This window comes from Hippocampus zosterae, chromosome 4, assembly GCF_025434085.1.
Source record: "Hippocampus zosterae strain Florida chromosome 4, ASM2543408v3, whole genome shotgun sequence".
Taxonomy (NCBI): Eukaryota; Metazoa; Chordata; class Actinopteri; order Syngnathiformes; family Syngnathidae; genus Hippocampus; species Hippocampus zosterae.
The window spans coordinates 377412-399056 of NC_067454.1; the positions used below are offsets into that span (position 1 = coordinate 377412).

Consider the following 21645-nt stretch of genomic DNA (forward strand, 5'->3'; position numbering starts at 1 on the left):
CGCGCACATGTGTGTGTGTGTGTGTGTGTGTGTGTGTGTGTGTGACGCCGGCGTCGATGTCGGCCGTGGTCTGGACGGACACGTCACCATCTCACGGTGACGCTCAAAGGCTTTTATTGAGGTACATGATCATTTCCACACATTTGGGACTGAGTCGGTTCCTCTTTTTGCTCAGCTCTTCCCCGCATTTGGAGAAGACTCGCTCGCAAGGAACGGAGGACGCGGGCGTGCAGAGGAAATGTTTGGCCAAGCGGAAGAGATGCGGGTAAACGTTTTGGTGGCTGAGCCAGTAAGCCAGCGGGTCCTCGGCCCTCCCCAGAGGCGGGTCGCTCATGTAGCGCTGCACTTCGGCCATGGCGTCCACCGAGGCGTTCCTGGACCACCTCATGGCTTCCGAAGCGTCTCGGTCCAGACTTTTCCAAAGGTCCACGCCTGACGTGCAAAAAAAAAAAAAGTGGTGAGCCGGCGCGCAGAGGCCGGCGCCCGCCGCGCAAACCGCCGTACCTGTGGCCGTCGGCGACGGCGGCGCCTCCACGCAGGCGGAGGCCCGCTCTTCGGCGGGCGTGCCGGGCGGCGAGTACACCATCAGCTGCGAGCACTGGGCGGCCAGCCGCTTGACGGAGGTCTGCGCCTGCGCCTGATTGTAGAAGCCGAAGGTCTTGAATCTGGGATCCAGCAGCGTGGAAAGCGTCAGCGCCGTCTGGCTTTCCAGCGTGTCGAAGGTCTCGTGCATGGCCGACACCAAGTTGTGGCCCAGCCGCTTGGCCGTGGGCTGCGCGGTTTTGCCGTTGCTCTCGTACAGGTGCAGCAGGAGCATTTTGGTGATGGGGATGACCTTGGAGCCCGCCAGCCTCTTCTCCTGCGACATCTCCACGGCGGCCTCGTAGAAGGGCGCCAGCAGGCGCAGGCAGGCGGCCGCCGTCTCGTCGTCCTGCGGGGAGAGGGCGGCGGCGGCGTCGGCGTCCGTCCCCAGCGCCGCCAGCGCCGCCTCCAGGCAGCGCCGCTCCTGGCACAGGCGCTGGAGCATGAGGAAGGTGCTGGTCCAGCGCGCCTCCGCCTCCTGGAGCAGCGGGGCGGCGGGGCGACACATCCGCGCCTGCGCCTGCCGCAGCTTCTCCTGCGCGGCGGCGCTGCTCTTGAACAGGGCCACCAGCCGCCGCGCCCTGCCGCGCAGCTCCCGCAGGCCCGCCGTGGCGTCCAGCGACTTCGTCACCACCAGATGGAGCGAGCGGGCGAAGCACAGCACGTGCCTGAGGTTGAGCTGGCCGACGCAGGCCGCCATCTGGGGGGCGGCGTCCGTCACCACCGAGGTGACTTTGCCCCCGATGGCCCACTCCTCCAGCAGCGAGGTCAGGCGCTCGCCCACGTGAGCCGAGGTGTGCGCTTCGGGCAGCGGCAGCACGCCCAGCGGCGCCGTGGCCGCTCGCATGGAGTCGTCCAGGAAGTGGCAGGTCAGCGCCACGCGGGCCTCCGCCCCCGCCGAGCCCCACGTCTCGGCGCTCAGGCTGACCGCCTCGGCGCCGGCCACCGCCGCCTTGGCCCTGCTCTTCTCCTCCTCGTATTTCTCCGCCACCATCTTCTTCAGGGCCCGCCTGGACGGAAGCGCGTAGGCGGGATCCAGCGAGGCCACCAGCGCCCTGAAGCCGCAATCGTCCACGATGGAAAAGGGCTGCCAGTCTTTCACCACCAGATTGACCAGCGCTTCGTCCAGCGCTTGCTTCCGGCCCGCTGCGTCCACACACACGTGTCAAAGGGGGCGAGGTTGCCCGGGAGATCAGAGCTTGGCCCCCCCCCCCCCACCCCCGAAAGCAAGGGAAGGGCACTCACTGGCGTTGCTCTGTTTGAGAGCGGGGCCGTGCTTGGCCGCAAAGTGCCGCACCATGGAGGACGTGTTGCCGTGATACTTGAGTTCCGCCGAACACGCCGAGCACTGGACCTGGACACAAAGACATTTGCAGCCCACAGTCGGGGGGGGGGGGGGCTGACGCCGTGCGCTCGCGAATGACTCGTACCTTGTCGGGAGTGATGAGGCTGAAGTGCTCCCACATGTCAGAAGAACGCGCTCGCTTCCTGTCTTGCTCCGCGGCGATCAAACAAACGAAGTTCTCACAGAAGTTCTCGACAGGTCAACAGAAACGAGGCACGCAATGACGACGGGCCGCCGACGGCGCGCGACCGGGCGATGGGATTTCGCGGCCCCGACCGGTCACGCCTCACGATGGGGACGCGTCGGGCGAACCGAGTGCTAGCGCGTGCGCTACGTCGACCGAGGTCAGAGTCAAAATTCAAAAAAAGACCAAAGTCAAGAATAACGACGGTTTACGTACGACAATTTGACATTTTGGTTCAGACTTTAGCACGCGTCGTGGAACTCGACGTGCTTGATTTGCTTCCGCGGGCCAAATAAAATGTTGTGGCGGGCCAGATCTGGCCCGCGGGCCTTGAGTTTGACGCCCGTGGTTTAAAAGGTCATTCCGACTTTCCAACATCGACGTTCACTCGGATGCCAAGCGCGTCCCGCGCAGTGCCCTCCATTTAGCCCGCCGGAGCTCCGCACCCCTGAATCGGGCGCTCAATAATTCGGACGCAGCGGTTCCGAGTTTCAGCGTCACAAGTGCCGCAAACAACCGAACGCGAAGGGGTCAACAAACCTGCTGCGTGGAGCGCGGCCTGAGCGTCCAGGAGCTGCGGCTCCTTCTCCTCTTTAATCGCACAAACCTCCTCCTCGTACTCTTCCTCTTTCACGCTTTTCGCACACATTTCGCCGCGATGAAGGCGACGCTTGAAACTCACGCCGAGCGAGGCGGCGCTGCGTTAGCGGCTTGCCGGCTAAGCTACGCCAAGCTCATTTGAGAAGCTTCAAAATACGCCGAGGCGAGTTTGACCTGACGCCAAATTGTCCTGGACGACGACGAATAAACAAAAAAAAAGGTCGAGGCTTCAGTCCGCTCAGCGCCGATTCGTCCGTTGCACTTTAGAAAAGCGCTCGCGGGCAGCGATATGAGTCGCGATATTTATACGTCACTTCCGCTTAAGCAGTGGCAAGCTTCCGCGCCACAGCGACCCCCCGCGGCCTCCCCGAGATTTGCCCAGCTGTCAAGTCAGCAAGCAGTCTTGTGGTTCCTCGGGATTCTGAAGCCGACTAAACCCAACAACGGGGATTGAACGGTGTAGTCGTGCTCTTCTAATTTGGTGAAACATTTTATGTTGTGCCTTTCCGGCATAATCATCAACCGCGAAACAAACAAAGGCTGCGGTATTTATTTCACAATATCATAGAAAAGTTTCACTTTTTGAAACAAAATGATGAAATAAATGGACTTCAGCCGCCGTCTTCAATTTTTATGGCCCCCATCGGCATGGTGATTGTGTTCGGAAGTTGTTTTTTTTTGGGGGGGGGGTGTCATTAAAAAAAAATCTTGCATTCTTTAGTTTCCCCAGTCGTCCCCATCTCCCTTGAAATGTTACCCAAATTTAAAATGCCGATTGGAAACCCTGGCTCCACTCTTGCGATGACAAATTGGACTCGGATTGAGAGGAACGCCCTTTTCGAGGTGACGAGCGTTGCAGTGTATTGAGGGGGCCACGTTGCAAACCGAAAGCAGCATTTGCAAAGCAAAATGAAAGAAGTTATCAAAGAAACAAGATGACTTTGCGTGTGGCAAACATTTGACGCCAGACTCGGGCGCCATTTCCGCTTTGCAAGCTAACGAGGCGGCGAGGGTAAAGCAACAAGGAGACTTTTGTCCAAGTGGCTTTGCCGTACCGCTCCTGCTGCAGCGCGAAGCCACTTCGTTTCGGGCCTACGCGATCGAGCGACTTTAATCAAATCTTTTTTTTTTTGATCGATTGATTGCCTGGGCGTCCGGAGGCGTCGACACACGACGTCCTCTCTATTTCACTGCACGAAAGCGCCCGTAGTGTCATTTTGGCGTCCCGATAAAGTCGTCTCGGCGCACGTTGAAGCGTCTCGAACTAGCCGAGCTAAGTTTAGCTTCGTCGCGAAGAAAGAGATCGAGTGCCACCGGAAAGCGTCGCGACGGTCGCGCGGAAATGTGCGCGAGACGAGTGAAAGAGGAGGAGCCCGAGGAGGACCTTTGGGAGACCAAAGAGGAGAAGCGGCCTCAACTTCAGCGACTTTGCAAGTCGGAGCCTCGAGTCGCGTTACGCAGCGCGGGTTTGTTGACTTCTTGACGCTCCACTTTTGTTTTCGGGGGGGGAAAAAAACATTTGGGAACCAACAGCCTCTTGTCGAGCGAAAACGCCAAGAAACGGGAAGAAGAGAATCCATTGTATTCATTCATCTTCCGTACCGCTTGATCCTCACTAGGGTCGCGGGGGGAGGGGGGGATGCAAAACCTATTGGCGGTAGGGCCGCCACAAAAGATTTTTTCGCTTGACGATCAATCACCAAGATTGGCGCCATTCAATGGCACGGTCCTTGCATGGCGGCATTTTGCGCCGCGACACGAGACTCGATCAAGCCATGTCGTGACCCCCCCCCCCTTCCTTTTTTTTCTTCTGCAGACGTCAGTGAAGATCTGGGGCCCGAGCGGCAGGAGCCAGAATCCCCTCACATCAAAAAGGAAGCCGAGCCGCAGCCCCCTCACATTAAAAAGGAAGAGCAGGAGGACGAGTTTCCATCGGCCGGAGTCGCTGAGAAGCGCCAAGACGAGGACGCAGGGCACAGTGGAGCGCCGCAATGGGACGGCCTTTTGGCTCCACTTTCAGATGGTGACGATGCCACCTCGCACTCTTCCGACTATGACGATGATCGCGATAGACACTCGAACGTGAGACGCCCGACGGACAACGAGCGAGTCAAATGTTCTCTCTGTGACAAAAGCTTTGACAGCAAGTCGGTGTTGAGAGTACATCTCGGAACACATAGTGGAGAAAAGCCTTTTGCCTGCTCAGTGTGCGGTCAAACGTTCCATCATAGTGGCACGCGGCGCACGAGAAGGCGACGTGATGGCGATCGGCCCTTTTCCTGCTCGGACTGCGCGAAGCGAGCCTTTCAAAATGGAGACTCGGTCGGACGCGGAAGAACACGCGCCGGAGAGAAACCTTTCGCGTGCTCAGACTGCGGTAAAAGATTCGCTCGGAAGGCAGCTTTAGGCAAGCACGCGTGTGCGCAGGGCGGAGGGAAACCGTTTGCTTGCTCGCTCTGCGACAAGCGCTTCAATCGCAAGAGAGATTTGACCAAGCACACCAGAACGCACACCGGAGAAAAACCCTTTGCCTGTTCCGCGTGTGACAAAAGATTCAACGAGAAGGGCGATTTGACGAGACACGCGAGAAGACACACTGGCGAAAAACCGTTCCTCTGCTCGGTGTGCGGCAAGAGATTCTTGCTCAAAGCGCAGTTGGCGACTCACTTCCGAACGCATAGCGGTGAAAGACCTTTTGCCTGCTCGCTCTGTGGCAAAACCTTCATTCAGAAAGGCGCCTTGAGAGCACACGCCAGAACGCACACGGGCGAAAAACCTTTTGCGTGCTCACTATGTGGCAAGCGATTCTTTCGGAACGAAGATCTAACAATACACACTCGAAGGCACTCTGGAGAAAAACCTTGCGCGTGCTCGGTTTGCGGGAAGACCTTTGCTCGGAACTCGCAGCTATTAGCGCACGCGAGAACGCACGCCGGAGAAAGACCTTGCGCGTGCTCGGTGTGCGGCAAACGTTTCATTTTCCGGACAGCGCTACTTGCGCACGCGAGAACGCACACTGGAGAAAAACCATTTGCCTGCTCGGTTTGTGGGAAGCGATTCTCCCAGAACTCAAACTTGACGAGGCACGCCAAGACGCACACCGGAGAGAAACCATTCGGCTGCGGCGTGTGCGATCAAAAATTCTTTCGGAGGTATCTCCTGAGTCGGCACAAGTGCGCTGGCCAGAAGGGCGGCGGTCAGTGAAGCTGCGGACGAATCCGAGGCCGTGTCGAGAAAGTCCACGTCGCTCACCTTCCCGCCATCCCTCCTTCGCCTTTTGGCGGAAAAGGTTAAGGAGAGATGCAAAGGGTGCTTCTTTTCCCGCATCGGAAAAGGCCCATGGCGGTTTCCCATTTCCAAGCGATTTTTTGATTTGCCCCGGTAACGTGAGACAGTGCGAGTGCATTTTGGAGGTTGGGGCGGGGGGGCTAATGCTTTTTGTTGCTGTCACACTTCTCCCCCGCACTTGGGATCCAAAGACTTTTGTCAACAGAGTGACACTGACTAGAACAAGCTGTAGCGATGAGATCAAAAGAAAACGTGACCCGGCGCACGCAAAAAAAAGATCTGGACCCCCCCCCCCCCAAAAGATATATATATTTTTTTCCTGGAACTGGATGTGCATATTGTTTGGTTCAATTGAGTATCCACTGTGAAAACAGAGTCAGGCGAGATATTGGGACCATTTGGTACGCCATCAATATCAAATGGTCTTGAAAAGATTTCTGCCGGATGAGATTCTCTCTTTTTGCCATGAATCGCCCACTGGGCAGTGTGTTTGTTTGTTGGTTGTGTCTATTGATAGGAATAAATATTGGAAAAACCTTTGTTCTATTTTTTTCCCCCCCTTGGAGGTTTTCTCCTCACACATTTCAGTCATTTGTATTTTGGGATTTATATGGCAAAGAAAAGGAATGAACGCTTGCTTATTTTCTCTGAAAAGACAACAAACAATCGTCCAGAAAGGTATTTCCAATGAATTTAATGACATGGTCATTGATCAAACAGTGTCAAATGACAGGTAGGTAGACGGCACGCCATCGCGGACGTCGTCGCCAGCTTCCGGGCGGCGAGAGAGCAGATGAGCAAAGACGGAGATGCGAGGACGGCGGCGCGGCGTGGGGCCCACCCGCCGCCGTGACGTCAGTTTGCAGAAATGGAATCCCATTCGCTTTCCTTTTTCACTTTGGAGAGGAAGCGCCCTTGCGTCTCTCCTTGAGCCCACGATCTTTGACCCCTCGGATCCTCGGCGTGCGTCTCCGCGTGTTTTTTTAAGCCTCCGCTCCGAGTGAATTTTTTGCCGCAAACCGAGCAGGCATACGGCTTCTCTCCGGTGTGTGTTCTCGTGTGGACTCTGAGGTCGCCGTTCTTTAAGAATCGCTTGCCACAAAAGGAGCAGGCAAAAGGTTTTTCTCCGGTATGGGTTCTCTCGTGAACTCGCAAGTCGCCGATCCTCGCGAATCGGCTCCCGCAAACCGGGCAAGCAAAACGTTTCTCTCCGCTGTGCGTTCTCGCGTGCGTCCTTAAATCCGCCCTGCAATCGTAAATTTGACCGCAAACGGAGCAGGCGAAATGCTTTTCTCGCGTGTGCGTTCTGGCGTGCACCTTGACGTCGCCCTTCTGGGTGAAGCTTTTGCCGCAAACGGAGCAGGCGAAGGGTTTGTCCCCGGTGTGGATTTTGGCGTGCCTCGTCAACGTGGCGTTATGAGTGAAGCTCTTGCCGCAAACGGCGCACGCAAAAGGTTTTTCTCCGGTGTGCGTTTTGGCGTGCCTCGTTAATTGCGAGTTGCGAGTGAAGCACTTGCCGCAAACGGAGCACGCGCAAGGTTTTTCGCCGGTGTGCGTCCTGATGTGTATTCTTAAGTCGCCCTTCCGAAAGAATCGTTTCCCGCAAACGGCGCAAACAAAAGGTTTCTCCCCGGTGTGCGTGCCCGCGTGCGCTCTGAAAGCGCCCTTCTGAATGAAGCTTTTGCCGCAAACGGAGCAGGCAAAAGGTTTCTCTCCAGTGTGCGTTCTGACGTGGGCCCTTAAAGCGCCCTTCTGAATGAAGCCCTTGCCGCAGACGGAGCAGACAAAGGGTCTCTCTCCGGTGTGCTTCCTCGTGTGTACTTTCAACACGGACTTTCTGCAAAACGTTTTGTCGCAGTAAGAACACTTGACTCGTTTGGCGTCGGTCGGGCACGTCCCGTCACCTGTGGCGCGTTCGGCATCGCCGTCGTCATAGTCTGAAGAGTGCGACGTGATGTGTTCACTCTCCGACGGGGGCGCCGAGAGGCCGTCGGAGTGGGATCCTCCGCGGTGGTCCTCGTCCCCTTCTTCAATCTTCACGGTGACGCAGGCCAGCGGAAAGCCGAGCTCGTCCTCCCGCTCTTCCTCTTTAACGCAAAGAGGCTCCTCTGCCTCTGGCTCCGCTTCGTCTTTGATCCGAACCTTTTCTGGCACCTGCCGCTCAGGGCCAAGACAGGCGACTGCGGGACACACACACAAAATAGTAAAACACCAGACGACATTCTGCCAGTTAATGTTCGTTGCGTAGCGAGCATCGAAGATGTCGGCGGAGGTTCAAGCAACGTTTTCCAATCAATCTGATCTCATTACGCGGCGACACGACTGACCTTGGATCTTGGACCCAGCACGGGTGGTTGCGATGTCAATCCTGGCATACTGCCTTAAGGCCCGAAGACTAAAGTCTAAATCCTCAAGTGGCTCGGCTGTGTTTTCTGCTCTTTGAAATTGTGCGCGTGCCCGCGTTTGTATTAAGTCTGCGATCCTTCCGGGTATGAAATCAAGAATCGAGTGTTGTTGAAATGACTCTCCGTTTTGTTCAGAGACGTCAGATTTACGACGTGATCATCTTCAACGCGCGTGAATATTTTCCACCAAGAGCGAGAGGAAGAAGTCTTCGAACATACCTGCTGGGTCTGACGGAACTCGAGGCTCCGCCTTGCAAAGCGCTTGGCTCCGTGGCTCCTTCTCCTCTTTGGTCCGCCAAAGTTCCTCGTCGCATTCCTCGTCTTTCACGCGTCTCGTGCACATTTCCACGCGATGGTGGTCGCCGCGTTTCTCGGTGGCCTAGCGACGTCTTGCAAACAGCCGCCCGGGGTCTCTTTGTTAGCAAGAGTGCTAAAGGAAGTCAAGCTAAGCTAAAGCGAGAAGCTTCACCGCGCACGGAGGCCACCGAGGTTGAACGAATTTGGATTCAGTCCAATTAAATGGGCAAGGGGGCCGCGTGTCGATGCTTGCGTACGTTCGAGAGGCAATTCAGAAAGAACGCTTTAGTGAAGCGAGCAAGTTTGCGTGAGCCCGACGCAAAGAAGCTCCCGTCTGCGGGAGAAAAGGTACGGCAGCTTCACTTGGACAAATTTCTTCTTTTTCATTTTCATTGGATTTACAAACAAAATGGGGGTGGGGGGGGGGTAAGAGTATCAATGGGGCGGATGACTGTAGTCATTTACATTCTAATCCATATAACGTATTTCATTGCGCTCGGCTTCGTTTTTCGATAAATCGAAGGAGTGCCGCCGTTCGACCTCCGTCTACCAATGCGCTTTCCCGCCCATAGATGGCAGTGTTTTCCACAGACTGTGACATCCGATTTTTGATGAAAAAATTCGTGCACGTTGTTTTTGAGATCTTTTCTTTGTTGTGGTTTTTCAGCTCGTCCTTTAAAGCTTTGCTCAGCAACGATTCGACGATGCGTTTTCATTATTCTTTCAGCAGAAAAAAATTTGTTTCTATCCATCCCTCAGCAATAGGCATTACAAAATGGCTAAGTCTCATGGAAATGGTGATTCCAAAAGCAGAAAAATAGCTTTTATTTTTTTAAAGCAAGCATTTCAAACACGTGAGGCACCACTGCCACCCCCTGGTCGATTTTTATTTACATGATTATTCTCATTCACAGATCGCATCAGACCCTCTTCCCCTCTATGACGCAAAAAAAGACTTCCTTGGTAGGCGGGGCCTAATTTTAAAAAGGTAAGTCTTGTGGAAATGAAAGAGTTTTAAGAAGACATTCCACCGGTTGCCGAACCTTTAGTTTAAAACAAAACAAAACATGAAGGACGGTTGAAAGTCATCTCTGAAAAATAGTAAAAATGCCCAAAATCTCGACCTGGTTCCAGCCACCGGCAATGAGTCCGAGAGCCCCAACAGTCTCAGTCGCTCAAGAGTTTATTTTGCCGCTCGACGGTCTCCTGCCGATCTGAGCAGCACATTTGTGTTTCTCAAGCTGATCCTTCCGAACGAATCGCTTGTCACACACGCCGCAAGTGAATGGTTTCTCGCCAACATGTATTCTCACGTGAGTCTTCATATTGTTCTTGCTGTTAAAGGCTTTGCCACAAAATGAGCAAGCAAAAGGTTTCTCACCCGTGTGCGTTCTCATGTGTCTCGTTAGGTTGTTTTTCCTGGTGAACCTTGTACCGCAAACCGGGCAGACAAACGGTTTCTCGCCGCTGTGTGTTCTCACGTGTATTCGCAAATCTCCGCCCTGCGTGAAGCTTTTGCCACAAAGCGAGCAAGGAAAAGGTTTCTCTCCGTCGTGGATTGTGGCGTGCCTTTTTAAATTGGCCTTCTGGGCGAACGTTTTGCCGCAATGGCAGCAGGCAAACGGTTTCTCTCCAGTATGGGTTCGCGTGTGATTCGTCAGATGCGTTTGTCTCGAGAATATATTCCCACAAATGGAGCAGGCGTATGGGTTTTCTCCCGTGCGTGCTTTCAACGAGGACTTTTTGTGAGAACATTTAACCCACTTGTTGCCATCGTCGTCGTCGTCGTCACCATAGTCGGAAGAGTGTGACGTGACGTCATCGCTGTCTGAAAGCGGAGCCAGGAGGCCGTCCGATGGGGTTCCTCCACGATGGGCTCCTTCGCTCTTCACAATGACGCCAGCCAATGGAGACTTTGAGATCCGGTCCTCCCGCTCGTCTTCTTTGACGCGCGGTGCCTCGGGCTCTTCCTCCACTTTGATGCGAACGGGATCCGGCATCCCTTCTTTAACGCGCGCAGGCTGCGGCGCCTCTTCCGTTTTGATGCGGGGAGACTCAACAAGATCTTCACTGACGTCTGCGGGACAGCAAAGGAAAAAAACAAACAAACAAACAAACATAAACACGCTTTGATCGAGGCCATTCGGGAGGACTTTGAAGAACTCGTGTTTCGCCATCCAAAGCTCCACATCTGAGACGCTGGTTTTCAGTAGGAAAGGAGTTTGACTTTCCTGGGCTCTCGTTCCCAGACGAGTCGGGGCAGGGCGGAGAGCCAGACGGACGGACTCCTCACGCCGACTCGGCTCGGGTCTGGCGGGATGAAGGAGAAGCGGAGCCCAAAGGCAAAGCGCAACTCTAAAGGTGACTGCAATTTGCATTTTGAGCTCCGACTCCGCAGTCTCTCTCGTCCGCAGACTCCTTTTAGACACCTCAAGACTTTTGTCCGACGCCCTACTTTGAAACACTAACCCCAATTTAACACCCTGACCTTTCCATCAAGAGATCCGCCGCTTTGACAGTCGAATGAACGCCGCGGCGTTGTGATGAAATGCAACGAGTATGGTCGGCAAACAAGTTGTCGTGAACGAACCTGCGTCACGGAGCCAAAGTGGAGGCTGTTCGACATCGGCGTCCGGGACTCGACGCTCGCTCTCCTTGCTTGGCCCACAAACGTCCTCCTCGTACTCTTCGTCTTTCACAATGTTCGCACACATTGGCCCACGGTAATCGTCGCTCTTGCTCTCTGCGACGCGGGGCGCCTCTCGCCTCTCTGTTAGCTAGCGGCTAGCGACCTCGGCTAAAATAGGCCGAGAGGCGTTTATTCCCACACGAAACTCCTCCAACTCCTCCTGTTTTAGTCGGCCGGGACGTAGGTAGTGCCTCGGCGCCTCCGTGCGTTCAAGTAAATCAGAATCCGGGGAGTCAAACGATCGCTTGGCGGAGAGCAAACGTGTGCTAGCGTACAACGCGCAAGAAGTAGTTGAGCAATTTCCCGCGGATGTGACTTTTCTTCCTTGTTTTTATACGGCTGTTTGCATGCCGAATTAGCACAATACCGCCACCTACCGATGTAAATGGATTACTGCTGCCAGTATCTTGAGCTACCGTTGAAACGGTTCGGTTTCATCCGACAAAATGAAATACAAATAAACCAAAAGAGCTCAGATTTTCAAATACTCATATCGGTTCTTGTTGCGCTCAAACATGAATATTCACTCCGCGGAGCCTTCGAAAGCATCAACTTGAATTAGGAGCTCGTTCGAAGACGTGCAGATTTAGCCGCCATCTTGAAGCGGGACTTTCCGGCCATCGCCTCAATTCACTTTTATTGAGACAACTGCCTTTTGGATCCTCTCATTTAATCGGAACTCGTGACACAACTGTTTCGTTATAAACGTCAGACGCGCGCGCGCGCGCGTGTGTGTGTGTCCGCCATATTTGTAGGTCAGTCACCATGGACGGCACACTTTGATTGGCTCCCCTTTCATCTATAAAACGGCTTCAGACAACAAAGTGTATGCAGGAAGTGGCTAAGATTGCGCGATTGTCTGTGTGTCGTGTGTTGTCTTGTATTATTTTGTCATTTTTTTGGTTAACTTTTCTTTTGCTGGCGCCTCGGACACTCGCAGCGGTTCCTCTTGTTTTCTGTCGAGAGGGAAGAAATTTCATCTGTGCTCTTATGTCACACATACGTAAAGCACATTTGACAATAACGTTTTATTCAATTCAATTCAATCATGTAAAACGACAATTCAATTCAACTCCATTATTTGGAGAGCACAACCGCAGCGTCATAAAAAGCGATGTCCTTCAAGTAAAAAAACATAGACAAGACGGAAAACGGAATAAAAGACTCCAATCAGGCTGAGTCAAATGCCAAAAAACAGAAGATGAGAACCCGCACGCAGACTCGCCGACGTTCCGCGCCCTGCCCGCGCTCAGTGCGTTAACGCCTGCGTTGCAATTCGAAAATCACCTCATGCTGGGGAATAGACGGCAGCACGTCAGTGTCCAGGTTCACCGAGCGCTGCTGTTCTCAACAGCACAATCATGTTTCGTGACCTCATTCTTGTAAGTGAAGTGTTTATTGCACTGGCTGCAGCTGAACGGCTTCTCTCCGGTGTGTGTTCTCGTATGCCTTCTTAAATGTGCCTTCTGTGCGAACGTTTTGCCGCAATGGCAGCAGGCAAACGGTTTCTCTCCAGTATGGGTTCTTGCGTGTCTTCTCACGCTGCCCCTTTCAGAGAATTGTTGACCACACACTAAGCAGGCAAAGGGTTTCTCCCCGGTATGCGTTCTCGAGTGCGTTTTTAAATGTCCCCTATCATTAAATCTCTTATCGCAAACTGAGCAGGCAAAAGGTTTCTCTCCGGAATGGATTCTTGCGTGTTTTCTCAAGCCGCCCCTAGCAGAGAATTGTTGACCACACACTGAGCAGGCAAAGGGTTTCTCCCCAGTGTGTGTTCTCACGTGCCTTCTTAAATAGTCCTTCTTGGTGAACGTTTTGCCGCAATGGCAGCAGGCAAACGGTTTCTTTACAGTATGGGTTCTTGCGTGTTTTCTCACGCTGCCCCTTTCAGAGAAATGTTGACCACACACCAAGCAGGCAAAGGGTTTCTCCCCGGTGTGCGTTCTTGAGTGCGTTCCCAAATCCCCCTTTCTCGAGAATGTTTTACCGCAAACCGAGCAGGCAAAGGGTTTCTCTCCCGTGTGCGTTCTTACGTGTACTTTGAAGTTAGAGCGCGTCCTAAATTTCTGGTGGCAGACCGAACACACGAAATATTTCTCCCCGACGTCAGTATAATGAGCACGCGATGTGATGTCGCCATCACGGTCTGCACGGGATCGTCCCCGCTGGCCCGCACCGCCTTCAGTTGTCACGGGTTGACTTGAGCTGCAGTTTGGAGGCTGCGTCCCCCCGCTCCGCTCACTTTGGCATTCCTCTTCACCTTGTTCAACGGTCAAAGGGGCAAAGGTCGGCGGCATCCCGCCAACACGATAGTCCTCTTCCTCCTGAACGTGAGGTGACTCGGGATGAAGATCTTCTTCACTGACGTCTGCGGGACCCAAGAAGACAAAGACTTTGGCTCAGAAGATTTTAAAAAGGGTTTCAGTGGAATTAAAGGATGGTTTGTGGAAGAGGCCGGGAGCCAGGACGTCGGCGGCTTTCGCTGCCGCGTGTCGAGTTCACCTTCACCTACCCGCAGGCAACCCACACACACACACAGCAAAAAAAGTTTCCATCCGACCAAGAATGAATCGAGTGGAAGCTCGCATGATGGAAGACCTGCTTGATTCGGGAGGAACATTGCCTAGACGGGAGCCAACGGAGGAGGGCTTGGGCTTTTCTGGTGCCGCGTGTCGCATGCAAATTTAGTTGGTCTGGAAATGAGTTGAGCGGTGAGCGTGCATCGCGGAGCACCACTGCGCTCTCTGTTACCTTTGTCACTTTTCACAGTGACGGCGATGAAGCCAACGTCGTCCATGTCATCCTTCCGTTGCTCCTCTTTGATGTGAAGAGGCTCTCGTTCCTCCTCCTGCTCCTCCTTCACCTCCTCTTTGATGTTGGCAAATTGCGTGACCTGCTGCCCGGGACCGAGATCTTCTCCGGCGACATGTGAAGACAAACACGCATTCCGGTCAAGTCAAGCTTTGCTCCGTCCGATTGTTATTCTCAGCGAGACGCTTTGCGTTTTGGGCAATGTTTACGAAGAGGCATTCTTCACGGATCCCCGTCGGGGGGGGGGGGCTTGCCAAAAATAAATGACAACAATCAAAGAATGGATAGACAAAATAAGACCCCTCTTTCATCCATCACATACAGTACCCCGCCGTCAAAGTGTCTCAAGATGTCCTCAGAGGTCTTGAGAAGCAAAACGAAGACCTCTGAGGGCACAGCCGCTTCATCTGAAGTTGGCTTGAGGCACGCCGTGGACGTTTCAACGCAACGGCCAGGCCGTTTTGCTTCGACGGGCCGATTTCCCCCCACCTCCCTCCTCATCTATTTAACTCTGCCTAATTTTTCGTGCCCCATCATTCTTAGCGGGTGCATTCCTTGCCTTATACATGACAGCAAAACGATGATCCTTTCCACATTTGAAACACTTTTTTCCCGTAGCAAACGTACAGCAAAGCTCACCTTTGCTGGTCTTTTCTTCTTTGAGCGAACACGCTCGGTTCAGCGACTGCCCTCGCGGTGTTTTGCAGTTTTCTCGTGACGGCTCCGACGCTCTGCAGATCTTCAAGCATTTGTCCAGCGTTAGATTCTCTTCTCTCAGCAGCCTTTCTCTCAGCCCGCTGTCGTTTGTGCCACACACTATTCTGTCTTTAATCAAGGAGTCTTTCAACTGCTCAAAATGGCAGGTGCCGGCCAAAGCTCTTAATTCCGCGACGTACTCGTCGACGTTTTCTCCCGTTGCTTGATCTCTGGTGAAGAAGGCGTATCTCGCCGCGGTTTCGTTTCGCTTCGGGTTCCAAAGTTCGTCAAACGTTCTCATCATATCCCTCACGGTGTCCCTTGCGGACGCGTCGTCGATGCGCCGCCGCGCCTTCAACAGTCGTCTACCTTCTTCGCCTACGAGGATGTGAAACAGGTTGCACTTCGTGGCTTCCTCCGCGTTCGGCATGGTCAGTTCCACGTACAAGGCGAATTGCTCTTTCCACGTTTTCCACGCCTTGGCCAAATCGCCGGAATGCAAAGAAAGGATCGGCGGCGGTCTCAGACCTTCCATTGGAGCCTCTGTCCGCAGTCAGCTTCCGTGCTAACGGAGGTTAGCGTTTCGTCCAACGCTCTCTTCGCGTCGCCAATTATTTACGCGCGCGCTTCGCTCTGTTCCGTTCTCGCTGACCGTTCAGAATGGACGGTTAGAGCCCCTCGCTTACGAGGCTTTTATTGGCGTAATTCTGGAAACACAAACGTTCTCATGCATCGGGGAGAAAAAAAAAGATCACTTCCGGTTCCGTCACCAAAAGCTGTCCGACGAGCAACAGCGACCCGAACTGACGATACCGTTGTTACTCCGATGATGTGCCGTGATTGATTGTAAATAAATAAATGGATCATCCAAGTGAATAAAGGGGGATTGGAATAACTTCAACTCGGGAACGCCACGAGAGGTTCGAACCAAACACATTCAAAACTTGACGGACGCACGCGGCACAGTTATTTTCCTGAAGATTTATTGTAATGTATATTGACGTCGGTCCTGCGACGCGGCCGGAGGCTGCCGGAAAACGGCGTCCTTGAGTTGTCCTCTTTTGTTCCACACGTTTTTTTCCTTGAACTTTGCTTTCGTTCTTGCATCCGTTTTCGCGCGCGACTCACAACACTCGCTACTCGCTCTGGACATCCGCTCCGAGACGCTCCCGAATGGATTCTCTGTGTTCGCGGCTAGTAAACGGCCAAGAAGATGATTTTTACAAACGATGTTTTATTCCAGTCAACTAACGGCCGGTGAACAGCGTCGAGGCTTCGCGTACCCTCGGCTAATAGCTGCCCTCATTCACGATTAGGATTCTTGCTTAAAAAGCAACACAACCCGTGGAACGGGGTTTACCACACATGCGCACATCGTGCTTTGGCAATCCGATCGTATCAGCGATGAAAAAAGATTTATATACGATTGCACAGCACGTAGCGAATAGCGATCCATTTTCCTTCAGCATCCCCACCTGCGTTATAAATGCGTATTTACTTCTACCCAAGCCACCGATTTCTTTTCGACAGCCGAAGACACGAGTCTTTATGTAGTTTGTCCAAGTAGCCATTCCGTACTAGCCCACCGCGAAGCTACTTAAGGTTGTCTTTTCCATTACCGCACGCGCTGGCCTTCATATGTACCGTGTTCCCGAATCAGTTCAGGTCTCGAATCCATCGCCTAACACTAGTCAACGAGAATAAAAACACTACCGGGTCAACATTCGTACGCTGCTCGCCTCGACTCGCTGCACGACGAAGCTTCTCGAGCTAGCTTAGCCTAGCTTGTTAGCTACTCGCGGAGACGCGCTTGTGGGCAGTTTGAGTGCAGCGATTGCCGTGGGGAAATGTGTGCAAAGGGTGTGAAAGAAGAGTACGAGGAGAAGGTCGGGGGAACAAAAGAGGAGAGCGAGCAACCGAGGCAACCGCCGGACGCTGTTTTCGGGGAGCCTCCAATTGAGTTCCAAGGTGCAGGTTTGCTCTCTTTTCATTTCTTAGCCACAACATCGCCGTGTTCGGAGCGCTCAATTCCGAATCTTCATCCGGAGAACACCTACTTAAACATTTAATTCAGACATTTTCCAAATTCAAAATGTTGCCAAAAACACGTGACATGTCCAAACCATGGCATCAAAGTCACGACATGAGTGAGACTCGAATGAGCAAAAGTCGACTTGAGCAAACCATGCGCCACTCGGTCTTCTTGTGCCCAGCAGACATCGGGGAGGAAGATCTTTGTCTCGGGCAGCGCGAGGCCGAGCTCCCCAACCTGAAAGAAGAAGAGCAGGAGGAGGATATCACCGCCTTTCCTTTGACCGTCATTGTGAAGAGTGAAGAAGGTGACGTCGGAGGGTCCCGATCAGACGCCCTCTTGGCGCCGCGCTCGGATAGCGATGACGCAACGTCGCACTCGCGGGACAACGATGGCGGCGAACGCTCAAAAGGCGACGTGTCGAGTCACGCTGACAAAAAGCAGGTGGAATGCTCGCAGTGTGACAAAACGTTCGACAGAAAGTCACTGTTGATAAGGCACGCCAGAACCCACACCGGAGAAAAACCATTCGCCTGCTCACTTTGCGGCAAAAGATTCTCATTAAAGACAAATTTAACGATGCACACCAGAACGCACACTGGGGAGAAACCCTTTGCCTGCTTCGTCTGCGGTAAAAGATTCGCAAAAAACACAAATTTAACCATTCACACGAGAACGCACACGGGAGAAAAGCCTTTTGCCTGCTCGTTTTGTGGTAAAAGATTCACTCAGAAGGGCGATTTGACGATGCACACAAGAACGCACACCGGCGAAAAACCTTTTGGCTGCACGGTGTGCGGTAAACGATTCACCGAAAAGAAAAATTTAACCACCCACATTCGGACGCACACCGGCGAGAAACCTTTCAAATGCAGCGTGTGCGACAAAAGGTTTTACGTCAAGCGCGAGGTGAAGCGCCACAGGTGCGCCGGCGACAAGAGCGCCGGTCCTTGAAGCTGTGCAAGAAACGGAGGCTGCGCTCTTTGCTGCCGATCGCCGACCTTTCGCCGACACGTTTAGCGCACGATGCCGCGGAATCTCTGTTTCTGGATGACACGGCTTTCGAACACGCTTTTTGGGAGGGGGTTGGAAATAGTCGTGATGCAGACGCGGGCAAGGATTCTCTCGTGTGTGTGTGTGTGGCTCCGGCATTACGTGTACAGTAATGCGACTGTCGCTTTGTGATTTTATTTTTTTTAAAAAAACGAACAGAATCCCTCCAAAGAAAGGGACAACGATGAGCGGCAGTGTCAAGTGGGAGGCCTACTTGCATTATTGTCAGAATAAAAAAGGAAAATGTGCCGAAGCAGGAAGAGATTTTTTTGGTCTTTATTCAGCAAATCACATTACAATTCACAGTAAACAAAACAAACAAGTTATGACAACATGTAGAGAATACGTGGAGAAAAACAGAAGGAGCAGAATATGAAACCAAAATTGCAAATAAAGAGCATATATAGCCAGAGTCTTGTTTTTGGAGTCCAGAATAGAGTTTTGGTACTGCTTAGTTTCTTGTTTTGACTTTTTTTTTCATTGTTATTGAAGAAGCCAAACTGTGTATTTTTCCATTGAAGCCTCAAGTCAGAGTCACGATGATCAATCAGAAATCTTTCCAAAATGTGTTGGGATACGGACATTGCCAGAACAAGTGAATCATCACCCCCCCCCCCACGATGTGTGCAAGGCGTGTCCAAAGGAACAAGAAGAAGACAACCGCGGCGAGGAACTTTGCCGCGCAAAAGAGGACGTCGAGCGACGAGGTCCACCAGAGCACGCCGACCGATTTCAACCAGCCTCAAGATGCGTTACGCACCGCGGGGTGCGTTCGGTCGTGAGCGTATCGCCAGCCGTCGCGGTTCCGGCCAATCGCAGCAACGGGCTTGCGCATTTGGCCCAGAGGTGAGCCGTCGTCCGCTCTCTCGCACACCTCAACTTCGCCCACAAATGTCAATTTCAGCGAGACCCCCGCTGATATTGACATTTGCCGTCAAAAGAGGGGCGGACTTGGATCGGCTTTGGTTGCAGCTGAGGCGCCGCCGGTGGCCGTCTGAAAGTGACGCAAGTTTCCCAAGCGTCGGCAGGCGGGCATGTCGCCGCCTTCTCGGCTTACTGCGTGTGTGTTCTCGTGTGGCTCGTCAAATCATCTCTGCGAGTAAAGATTTGGCCACAAATGGAGCAGGTGAAGGGCTTCTCGCCGGTATGTATTTTGGTGTGGATGGTCAAATGTCCCTTGTAAGAGAAACTGTTGCCGCAAACGGCGCAGGCGTACGGTTTCTCGCCAGTGTGCCTCTTTAAGTGTTCTCTCAAATCTTTGTTTTCAGAGAAACTCTGACCACAGATTGCGCACGCGTACGGTCTCTCGCCCGTGTGAGTCCTCGTGTGCACCGTCAGTTGACTTTTATGGGAGAACCTTTGAGCGCACAGAGAGCAGGCAAAAGGTTTCTCTCCGGTATGTGTTCTGGAGTGTATGGTTAAGTTTCCCTTCAGAGAGAATCTCTGACCGCAGTCCGAGCAGGAAAAAGGTTTCTCCCCGCTGTGGATCCGGGTGTGATTTCTTAAGTCTCTCTTGACGGAGAACCGTTGGCCGCAAACTGAGCAGGCAAAAGGTTTCTCGCCGGTATGCGTGATGGTGTGTTTGGTCAAATGACTCTTATACGCGAACCTCTGACCGCAAACCGAGCAGGCAAAATGTTTCTCACCGGTGTGTATTCTCACGTGCCGTTTCAAAACCCAGCGGTCCGCAAACGTTTTCCCACACTGACGGCATTTGCAGCGCTTGCTGTCAGTATGAAATGCCGTCGCAGCTTCATCAGATCCGTCGTCGTCGTCGGTGTGTGACGTCGCGGGGTCGCTATCCGATAATGGAGCGAGGAGGCCGTCCGCATCACCTTCTGCTGTCCCCCGTTGATTTGAGCTCCCGCCGCCGCTGAGAAGCGCCGCCGCCTTGCTCTCCCGACGTTCACCTTCATCCTCACCATCTTCGCTCTTCAAAGGAGCAAAGGTCACGGGCCACGCCGTGACATCCCCCTCTTCCTCTTTTAGGTGTAGGGGCTCCTCATCCTGCTCCTCTTTCATGCCAGGAGACCGCAGCTGCGCTTCGCCTTGATTGCGGGGAGCCTCTTCGTCCTCTGCTTCAGATGAGCAGAACAAGGTCAAGAAAATATTCTTGTTGCTGAGGTTTTATTTGCTGATTCGTATCGCCATTTTTCACGAGACACTCTCCGTTGATGACAGAAGAAATGTGCAGTATTTGGGTGCCGCTGAGCCACCAATGAAGGAGGCAAGATTTTTCACAAGGCCAGTGGGAGCGTCATTTTATCGACTACCAATTTTATGATACGAGCGGTCTGAGCACTTTTCACTTTTCAGACCCTGATCAACCTACTCGAGTGTAAGACTCATTTCTGCCATCTCGACCTTCCCCTGAAGAAAATATGCACGAATGCCTCATATATTCCCTCATTTCACCTGTTGTAACTGTCATATGCTTGTGCAGGAGTCACTCAAATTATCCTCAAAATGAGGGTAGTTCGAGCTTGGGTTTTTTTCTGCCCCCCGTGCCCCCATTGTGGTTTCTTTCTGAATTTCGGGTTGAGTGAACGCTGGCGCGTTTTGGCTGCCGCTGCTCAACCCGTATTGTTTTGTGTTTTTTGTTATTGTAAAGTGCCCTTGGGTGTCTTGAAAGGCGCTTAGAAATAAAATGTATTATTATTTTTTTTTTCCTTCGTTGCAATTGTTGAATTTCATGATGACCGATGAAACATTTTTTTTCATTTGTTTTCACTTTTTTAACCTCTCACAACAGAGGATTTTTTAATACAATACAATACAATACAATACAATACATGCTGATTTATATAGCGCTTTCACAACAGCGGCAGCGCTATTTAAGCGCTATTTATTCTGAGTCACGACCGTCCAAAAACATGTTTAAAAAGGAGGCCCGTTTGGAAGCGATTCTCGCATTTCTTCTCATCTTTGCATTCGACTCGACTCGTTTGATGTTTCAACGTGATGACGTCATTTTCGATCACGTCTGTAACCGTCACGGCGCATTGTGACGACCGCATGACGGAAGCCCGATTTGAAGAAAATGGCGAATCCAGATCTTTTTTTTCACCATCAAAACGACGACGCCGACAACGATCATGATTATAAACACAAAATCCAAGAGTGCGAAGTGAAACAACCTTTTCCGCGGGGCTCCACTCGAGACTTCCCGCAGACGGCGTCCGGTCCTTGTTGACCTCGTCGCTCGCTCGCTTTCGGCGCACACACTTCCTCCTCGTACTCTTCTTCTTTCACGCGTTTCGCACACATTTTCACGCGAGCGTGAACAAGGTGCGACACTCGAACTTGTACTTTGCGTTGCTAACTAGCGTGTGTCTTTGTTAGCTGCCAGCGAGCTAAGCTAAGTCGTCAGAAGTTCCGACCTGCACTGAGAAGACTTTACCCGGACAGAAATATGAAAGTATGAATAATGGATGTTTCTCTCTCGCTCTAGACCCTCTAATGTAGCGATGGGCGTCCTGCGTTGGGTTTCAAGTCGGTTCCAAACTGTGCTGGTAGGAACTTCAAAACACGAAAGTCGCGTCATCAAAACGTGATGACTTCCCGTGACCTTTAGCGTAACATCCGGTCTTGGAACACCTTGGCCCGGGCATGGCTGCCATCTAGTGGAGAGAGCGGCACACAGCAAGTGCCGAAATTTATGGT

The 21645-nt window shown here is 52.7% G+C and overlaps 6 protein-coding genes across 10 annotated transcripts; 2 read left to right on the forward strand and 4 right to left on the reverse strand.

Moving 5' to 3' along the window:
* Positions 1-100: 100 nt before the first annotated feature.
* LOC127599037 (E3 SUMO-protein ligase ZBED1-like) lies at positions 101-3273 on the reverse strand. Its single transcript, XM_052062674.1, has 5 exons — positions 2652-3273; positions 2013-2074; positions 1828-1936; positions 505-1728; positions 101-432 (listed from the first exon to the last, which is right to left on the reverse strand). The coding sequence occupies exons 1-5, from the start codon at positions 2758-2760 to the stop codon at positions 104-106; spliced, it is 1833 nt and encodes a 610-aa protein (XP_051918634.1). The 5' UTR covers positions 2761-3273; the 3' UTR covers positions 101-103.
* A 1322-nt stretch (positions 3274-4595) lies between these two features.
* LOC127599856 (oocyte zinc finger protein XlCOF6.1-like) lies at positions 4596-6520 on the forward strand (the record flags this gene model as incomplete). Its single annotated transcript, XM_052064069.1, has 1 exon — positions 4596-6520. A coding segment is annotated over one exon (1320 nt), but the record flags the coding sequence as incomplete, so codon positions are not given.
* Positions 6521-6678: 158 nt separating this feature from the next.
* On the reverse strand, positions 6679-16264 carry LOC127599857 (uncharacterized). Its single transcript, XM_052064070.1, has 8 exons — positions 14841-16264; positions 14142-14303; positions 12723-13758; positions 11532-11656; positions 11292-11393; positions 10462-10778; positions 8624-8783; positions 6679-8179 (listed from the first exon to the last, which is right to left on the reverse strand). Exons 1-8 carry the CDS (start codon positions 15430-15432, stop codon positions 6855-6857), a joined length of 3819 nt encoding a protein of 1272 aa, XP_051920030.1. The 5' UTR covers positions 15433-16264; the 3' UTR covers positions 6679-6854.
* LOC127599091 (zinc finger protein OZF-like) lies at positions 9869-11728 on the reverse strand. Its single transcript, XM_052062763.1, has 2 exons — positions 11292-11728; positions 9869-10778 (listed from the first exon to the last, which is right to left on the reverse strand). Exons 1-2 carry the CDS (start codon positions 11413-11415, stop codon positions 9877-9879), a joined length of 1026 nt encoding a protein of 341 aa, XP_051918723.1. The 5' UTR covers positions 11416-11728; the 3' UTR covers positions 9869-9876.
* A 27-nt stretch (positions 16265-16291) lies between the features above and the next one.
* LOC127599102 (gastrula zinc finger protein XlCGF7.1-like) lies at positions 16292-18121 on the forward strand. Of its 4 annotated transcripts, none has more exons than XM_052062787.1 (2): positions 16292-16871; positions 17111-18121. In XM_052062787.1, exons 1-2 carry the CDS (start codon positions 16745-16747, stop codon positions 17881-17883), a joined length of 900 nt encoding a protein of 299 aa, XP_051918747.1. In that variant the 5' UTR covers positions 16292-16744; the 3' UTR covers positions 17884-18121. The 4 variants fall into 4 exon arrangements, with proteins under 4 accessions (XP_051918747.1, XP_051918748.1, XP_051918749.1 ...); XM_052062788.1 differs by having other exon boundaries at positions 17114-18121; XM_052062789.1 differs by having other exon boundaries at positions 16292-16865.
* Positions 18122-18446: 325 nt separating this feature from the next.
* Positions 18447-21548, reverse strand: LOC127599070 (gastrula zinc finger protein XlCGF17.1-like). Of its 2 annotated transcripts, none has more exons than XM_052062735.1 (2): positions 21120-21548; positions 18447-20060 (listed from the first exon to the last, which is right to left on the reverse strand). In XM_052062735.1, the coding sequence occupies exons 1-2, from the start codon at positions 21247-21249 to the stop codon at positions 19036-19038; spliced, it is 1155 nt and encodes a 384-aa protein (XP_051918695.1). In that variant the 5' UTR covers positions 21250-21548; the 3' UTR covers positions 18447-19035. The 2 variants fall into 2 exon arrangements, with proteins under 2 accessions (XP_051918695.1, XP_051918696.1); XM_052062736.1 differs by having other exon boundaries at positions 18447-20057; positions 21120-21547.
* Positions 21549-21645: the final 97 nt, after the last annotated feature.